The sequence below is a fragment of the Nicotiana tomentosiformis genome, chromosome 12 (assembly GCF_000390325.3).
Source record: "Nicotiana tomentosiformis chromosome 12, ASM39032v3, whole genome shotgun sequence".
In the NCBI taxonomy this organism is placed as follows: domain Eukaryota; kingdom Viridiplantae; phylum Streptophyta; class Magnoliopsida; order Solanales; family Solanaceae; genus Nicotiana; species Nicotiana tomentosiformis.
In genome coordinates this window covers 108,259,371-108,267,508 of record NC_090823.1, presented here as the reverse complement: position 1 = coordinate 108,267,508, position 8,138 = coordinate 108,259,371, and the positions used below count along the sequence as shown (strand labels likewise).

The 8,138-nt window shown below is 33.7% G+C and overlaps 1 protein-coding gene across 1 annotated transcript; it reads left to right on the top strand.

Moving 5' to 3' along the window:
- The first annotated feature begins 3,307 nt into the window (after positions 1-3,307).
- LOC104085578 (triacylglycerol lipase SDP1-like) lies at positions 3,308-7,715 on the top strand. Its single transcript, XM_009589649.4, has 3 exons — positions 3,308-5,265; positions 5,882-6,025; positions 6,577-7,715. Exons 1-3 carry the CDS (start codon positions 3,835-3,837, stop codon positions 7,513-7,515), a joined length of 2,514 nt encoding a protein of 837 aa, XP_009587944.1. The 5' UTR covers positions 3,308-3,834; the 3' UTR covers positions 7,516-7,715.
- The last annotated feature ends 423 nt before the right edge of the window (positions 7,716-8,138 follow it).

Sequence of the window (8,138 nt, the reverse complement as noted above, 5' to 3'; positions counted from 1 at the left end):
ACAGTTTATCTTAGATTAATGTTGCATTAATAGAATTACATATGTGATCTTATTTCTCAATATAATATTTTATTAATTAAATTTATATAAATTAAATAAATGAATTATATAGTCATGGTATAACTTTTTTGTTTCTTATTTCTCTTTATTACAATATCTATTATTCAGTCTTATTATATTATTAATATAATATTCACTTGGCTTAATATCATTATCCACTACTCCTTTTAATATATCTTAAATATTTCTTACTTCTTAAAATGAAAATTTATTCTAATGTTCATATTTCTTTAATTTTCTAAATTTATCAATAATATATTTCTTTATTATTTAGTTAGTCTATTATATATTTTAAATTAATTTAAATTATAAATATCCTCATATTATCTCTATTACCATCATTGTATATTTTTTTCTACTGAAATTTTATAATTAGTTTTTTCATTTTAAATTTTGCATATAATCAAAATAGTTTATTATTTAAAATTAAATTGTAATTTTGAATTTTTACAAAATCTTGCCATCTGAAAATCTCGTTGATTAGTTTTAAAGGATATATTTTATCTTTCCATTATCAATTAAATATTTTTGTATATATTCTCATTTTATTTTGTCATAAAATCTATTTAGATTTTGTCTTAAAAGTGCCAAGTGACATTTTCTCAATACACCACTTAGCTTAAGCTTATGCTTCACTATCCTCTTTTTAATATAATATAGAGAGATATAGATATTCACTACTCCTTTGAATATAGTATAAATATTTCTTACTTCTTAAAAATAATTTTAAAAATTTAATTCTATTGTTCATAATTCTTTTATTTTTTAAATTTATCGATGATATCTTTGTTTATTATCTACTTAGTTTATTATATTTTTAAATTAATTTAAAATATAAATATTCTCATATTATTTTGATTTCCATCATTGTACATCTTTTACTGTAATACTATAATTGATTTTCTTCATTTTGAATACATATAATCAAAATACTTTCATAGTTAAAACTAAATTGTAATATTGAATTTTTTTCAAAAGCTTACCAAATGAAAATCTCATTGATTAGTTTTAAAATCTTTCCATTATCAATTCAAAAATTTAATATAGATGCTCATTAGATTTTGTCTTAAAAATGTCAGGTGGCATTTCAGTCACTTGGCTTAACCTCATGCATCACTTTCCTCCTTTTAATATAATATAGAATATAGATAATTCATCTATCTTTAAGTTTTGTTGTTGGATCAAAACTCAAAGCCTAGTAATATTGTAGGAACTCTAGGTGAGAATTTTTATTAATGAAAAAAATATGTACAACGTGTCTAACAAAAATAATATGTACAACGTGCAAAACATGGCCAAGATGTACAAGTAACTCCCAAAAAATGAACTTGAAAAGAAGAGATAGTATATGCTACGGCAGAGGCGTACGCAGGATTTCTCATAAGCGATGTCACGATTTTAAAATAATAATTCAATATAACATCATATTAAAACATGTAGTTAGAATCATATTAATAAAACACAACTCAAGAATATTACTACATGTGAATTTTTATTTTTTAAAATGTATTTAAAACAACCTCATTAGAAATAATACTAAATACTCTTTTATATAAAACACCAAACAATTACACAAAAACTCAGCATTCATTCGATTTTGCGGATCGTTCTTAATCAATTGAATGTTGAGAAAGAAAATGAAAGGGAAAAAAGAAGAAGAGAAAAATATATGAAAAACTTACAATAAAATTCAAATAATTTATAGTTGCATAAAAGATGCAAATGTGACTTTATTTGATCCGGTGTTAGGTTAACGCTTAAGAAGCCAATAGTTTAAACCCCGAACATATTTTTTATTTGTAGATGAAGCTCAAAAAATGTTAAAACAAATAACGAAGTGACCTAGATTTTGAACTGGTGACCTCTCCTAGGGAAGTAAAGCTCTGCACCAAATGAGCTAGCCAACAACTTATGTCAAATGGAGTTACTTTATCAGATTTAAACGTTATTTTTCTGTTGGATTTTAATTTTATATACATATTTAAGTAGATTTTTCCGACGTGTCACGTGGTACAACTTGGGCTAAGATAGACCCGCCCCTGGCTACATGGTGGTTTTAGGGAAAGTCAATACTATCGGACCTACAATTAAGGCTGCTGTAAGTACGTTTAGTAGGATAAAATTATTTGATCAAACTGAATACGAAATGCAGGAGTCTGAAGTTTATCCACAGTGAGCTAGCGAATACCTTGCAAGCAAAAAGATTATAACATGTACGGTTAAGAGTTTAATTTTGATACAATGAAAAGGTAAATAATATTTACATGATTAGATCGTGAAAAACTAATTGTAAGAAATCAGCAATGCCGCAACACTAAGAATTTACTCATATTCAATGTTTATATCAAATTACTTTAATTTACCATAATTAAATAAAAAAAATAGGATAACTCCATGCCCGTTTTGATTAGCGTGCAGTCGTGCCATCAAAATCAAATTATCATGCCCTGGCAACTACTTCTTCGTTTGGTAAAATTTACTTCTTGATTAGAGGGAACATTGGACTTTGTCTCAGTGTACCTTCATCTTAATTTGGTACTGTTATTTCAATCAAGATAAATGCGTATCTTGTAAGATGAATGCCTCTTCCAAACAATCTTTATCTCTCATATGTTAAGAAAATTTAGTTTAAACCTAATTCAATTCAAAAATTAAGTTAAAGTTTCCTCTCTCTTTATCAAGGACATTTAAAGTACGGACAACATCACAAGGATCTAACACCGAAAAGACCGACAAATTTAACGAATTTAACTTGAGATGAAAATTTGTCGACAATAACTTCTTTTCTCGACCAATATCAACATGACACCTATTCAAGAATTTAGCTTGTGATTGCTTGCAACTAATTAAGCAGCAGCACTTGTCGACAAAGAGCGAACGGTGGACTTGGTCTCTACATATTCATCTTAACTTGATAACCGTCAATTTACGGCCTCAATGGTTTTTTCTGAAATATTTTTCAATCCAGATAAACTGTCTACATTTATCATACACTTCCAAAAATTCGTCTATGTGATTGCTTGCAAGCAATAAGCAGAAGCCAGAAACAAAGATGTTACATGAATACAATGAAACTCATTAGACCACTCTGTGCATGTGGTCACACAATAGAAACCATACTGACATGTCCAAAAGCAGAAAGGACAACGAGGATAATAATAGCACAAATGGGTCGTGCAGTGTCATTGTCTTTTTGCTAAATCTGTAACAAACTTTGGGAATTGCTGACTAAAATATTGATTTCAAGTTCCAATAGTAGTGCCTATCCATACTGCTATAGCTGACACATATCGTTGTTATCCGACTCAAAGTTATGGACTTTCTTACTATTCTCGAATCCCAATTATTTCTTAAACCCATACAACATGCCATTCATTTATTGTTTTCACCCTTGGGGACTTTCTTTTTTTCTCTTTCTTAATGTTGAAGTAAAACTCTATATGGAAAGTGTCTGAAATGTTTGTACTTTTAAAATTTTTTTCCATGTTGTTTTCTAGGAACTTTTGGACATTGATTTGGTTGGTATGATAAAAATTGAAACTTGAAGTGAAATTCTTGTTATTTCTTTGACTTATATTGACATATTCAGTTTGATTTAGTCATTATTTGAACTCTACTTGTACATACTTTCTCTAGTTAATTCTTGATTCCTTCTGATTTCCACTGAATCTTGTGAATAATTTTCTTCATCTTAGTTGTTTTCAAGTTGTGTATTGGTTCTTGATAATATTTCATAGAGCAAGCTCCTAAGATTAGTCCCCATCTCATTACAATATGGACATAAGTAATGAGGCTAGCGTTGATTTCTTTTCTATTGGACCTTCTTCAATTGTGGGTCGAACAATAGCCTTTAGAGTCTTGTTCTGCAAATCAATCTCGCGGTTAAGGCATAAAATTTTTCATTTCCTTATATATTACTTGTACAAGATTAGAAACTGTTTTTCATACTACTTGACACCTTTGATCAAATGGTTGCACCCTCGTAACCCACAAGGGATATTGGCATTGGCAACACTTCTTGCCTTCTTGTTGAGGCGATATACGAATGTTAAAATCAGAGCTGATATGGCTTATAGGAGGAAATTTTGGAGGAATATGATGAGATCTGCCTTAACTTATGAGGAGTGGGCTCATGCTGCTAAAATGCTAGATAAAGAGGCCCCTAAATTGAATGAGGCTGAATTTTATGATGAAGAACTAGTTATAAATAAACTCCAAGAACTTCAACATCGTCGTCAAGAAGGATCTTTAAGAGATATTATGTTCTTTATGAGGGCTGATCTTGTGAGAAATTTAGGTAATATGTGCAATCCAGAACTTCATAAGGGTAGACTTCATGTGCCTAAACTTATTAAAGAATATATTGATGAGGTTTCAACTCAGTTGAAAATGGTATGTGACTCTGATTCAGATGAGCTTCTACTGGAAGAGAAGCTTGCTTTTATGCATGAAACAAGACATGCCTTTGGTAGGACAGCTTTGCTTTTAAGTGGGGGTGCTTCTTTAGGAGCTTTTCATGTTGGTGTGGTGAAGACATTGGTAGAGCACAAGCTTATGCCTAGGATAATTGCTGGTTCAAGTGTTGGTTCAATTATGTGTTCTGTTGTTGCGACTCGGTCTTGGCCTGAGCTACAGAGTTTTTTCGAGGATTCTTGGCACTCATTGCAACCATTTGAACAGATGGGTGGAATTTTTACAGTTTTCAGGAGGGTCATGAGACAAGGTGCTGTACATGAGATTAGGCAGTTGCAGGTGATGTTACGCCATCTCACGAATAATCTCACTTTCCAAGAAGCATACGACATGACTGGTCGAGTTCTAGGTATTACAGTTTGCTCCCCTAGAAAACATGAGCCTCCTAGATGTTTAAACTACTTGACTTCACCTCATGTTGTTATATGGAGTGCTGTGACTGCTTCTTGCGCATTTCCTGGTCTCTTTGAAGCTCAAGAACTCATGGCAAAGGATAGAAGTGGAAATCTTGTTCCCTATCACCCGCCATTTCATTTGGACCCTGATGAGGCTTCTGGTGCAGCTGCGCGGCGGTGGAGGGATGGTAGCTTGGAGATTGATTTGCCTATGATGCAGCTAAAAGAGCTCTTCAATGTAAACCACTTCATTGTGAGCCAGGCGAATCCACATATCGCTCCCTTATTGAGGATCAAAGAGTTTGTACGAGCTTACGGAGGCAACTTTGCTGCTAAGGTATGATTGTATGATTTTGAGGCTTGGTGCTTCCTATGACTGTTGGACTTGTATTTCCCTTAAGAGTTTTATCTAGAAAGGGTTTTCTTTGACCCCACTTAACGCATGCTATGGTTTGGGTCTGCTATTAATCATTTGCACCCTTTTTAAATTTGAGTTTCTAGCACAGTTGCTGATGACACGAGATTTAGCAGGAGTCATGGTCTATGTCATACAATAGTTTTGTATTTATAGGACTCAAGCAAGGAACAACGGTTTATGTGAATTTCTCCTTTATAGAGATAATATGATATTCATGCATTCTCTAGGAAATATGGAATGAAAGAAACAAAGCGTGCTCTTAGTAGATCTAGGTGCAAAAGTAATTAATTTTCAATCTCTTTAATATCCTGTATACAAGTGTTTGATAAGACACCGGCAGTTTTGGTTAAGAAATTACGAAATTATATTGAGCTATATCCCTTTGGCTAAATTATGCTGATACTTTCTATTTGTCTCTTCCGTGATGGTTGTAACTTAAGAGTGCTTAATTATTAGCTGATGTGAGTTGTGTGATTTTTTCAAAAGACAGAAAGTGTAAGTGGACAAATGTAACGATAAGTATTTGGCTATGCAGCTTGCTCATCTTACTGAGATGGAGGTGAAGCACAAATGTAATCAGGTATTGGAACTTGGTTTTCCCTTGGGGCGATTAGCCAAGCTATTTGCTCAAGATTGGGAGGGTGACGTCACCGTTGTAATGCCTGCCACTCTTGCTCAGGTATGTCCAATTAGTGTTGATTCTTTTTCCTAGTAAGAATTAATGGCTGTTTAAAGGCTTTAAATGGAAATATGTAGCCTACTGAACTTACAGAAAGCTCAGCAATTGGAGTTGCATTTTTCTGAAATTTGTAATTTACCTGCTGTTTGCCAAAATGGAAAGATGGCCTTGGTGGAAAATGTTCGATAACATTATGATAAATGCTAAATGCTAAATGCTAAATGCTGGAGGACTAATTAAGCATTCTTCACCAGAACTAGGATTGCTAAAAGTTTGATGCTCTTATATATTTTCAAGTTTAAATGACCTCTACTTTTGTGATCTCTTACGTAGCTGTTCACTCTAAACTTACTTGGAATATCTTCCGCTGGTCTCCCATAGTATACGAACCTGGATTCTACTTTTCCACCATTGTCAATCTGGAGAACCTGTTAAACATCATGTTTCAAGTTAAGAAGAATGTTTACTTTGTTGGTTGAAGATTATTTTCATCGTAAGATTTGGAGTTTGGCTTCATAACTAACCCTTTACCCAAATGTTGTGTGATACAGTACTTGAAACTCATACAAAACCCCTCTACTTTGGAGGTTCAGAAAGCATCAAACCAAGGGAGGAGGTGCACTTGGGAGAAACTATCCGCCATCAAGGCAAATTGTGGAATTGAGCTTGCTCTTGATGAGTGTGTTGCTATACTCAACCACATGCGCAGACTAAAAAGGAGCGCCGAGAGAGCAGCTGCTTCTTCACATGGCTTGTCAAGCACTACTGTTAGACTTAATGCTTCTCGACGAATTCCTTCTTGGAATTGCATCGCACGAGAGAATTCAACAGGCTCCCTCGAAGACTTTCATGCAGATGTTGCTTCCCCTCTTCATCAGGGAGGCAGCGGTTCTTTGGCGCATGCTGGACGAAATTGGCGTTCCCACCGGAATGCACATGATCATGGTAGTGACAGTGAGTCTGAAAGCGCGGATCACAGTTCTTGGACAAGATCTGGTGGTCCTTTGATGAGGACAACATCGGCTGATAAGTTTATCGACTATGTCCAGAACTTGGAAAGTGATTCACGATCGAACAGAGGATTGAGTATTGATCTCAACAATGTTGTTCCTCATATGGGAGGCAGGGAGCCTCTATCCCCAAGTCCAAGGGTAACAACACCAGATAGAAGATCAGATACAGAATTTGATCAAAGAGACATCAGAATTATTGTAGCTGAAGGTGACCTGCTTCAGACTGAGAGGACTAGCAATGGGATTGTCTTCAATGTGGTAAGGAGAGGAGACTTGACACCATCAAACAGGAGTCTTGATTCAGAAAATAACAGTTCCAGCTTGCATGATCCAGTGGCAGAGTGTGTACAACTCGAAAGTCCGGAAAAGGATATGGATATAAGCTCAGTATCAGAAGATGGAGAAAATGAGCAGAGATTGGAAGATACTGTAGAGGAAGTAACAGATAATCGGATTATACGAGATACGACGAACTGAAGCAAAATTTAAGTGGTAGACAAAGAAGAGCGATGAAGCTGATGCAGAGAAGGCATCAAGGAGTAGGGATGCTACGGAATAGTGATTAGCAATTTGTCTTTTGAACACTAAAGGAATTGCAGAAATAGCAAGAAATCTTATGTTTTTGAATATCTGAAATTATGAACAACATATTAGTAAAACTACATCTTTTTTCTTAAGTGGAATACCTTAATTCAGCATTCTAAGTGGTTAGTTTATCTAGCTATTGCGAAAATTAAAGCGTTGTCAACTTGCATATGATGCTTCTAGCTAATGGATTTAGACTTTTTAAAATCAATGAAAACAAAGGTATCACTACGCCCGCCCTGCAGCTTTATCATAAACATATATTTTTAGAGGTTAAGTTATTTGGGTTGACCATGAAATATTTTTACACTATCAGTGTGATTTAAGTGTAACAGGTTATTACTCTATTTTTCAGGTTATCGCGCGTAATATGAAGTTACCTGTTATTATAGATCTAACTTAACATGATTTTTCAGGTTATCGCGCGTAATATGAAGTTACCTGTTATTATAGATCTAACTTAACATGATATTGTAATTCTGTAAATAGATCTAACTTAACATGATATTGTAATT

Coding starts and splice junctions, on each gene's coding strand:
- LOC104085578 (XM_009589649.4), top strand. CDS start 3,835: ATGGACATAAGTAATGAGGCTAGCGTTGATTTCTTTTCTATTGGACCT. Junction 5,266..5,881: donor GAGGCAACTTTGCTGCTAAG/GTATGATTGTAT, acceptor TTGGCTATGCAG/CTTGCTCATCTTACTGAGAT. Junction 6,026..6,576: donor TGCCTGCCACTCTTGCTCAG/GTATGTCCAATT, acceptor TGTGTGATACAG/TACTTGAAACTCATACAAAA.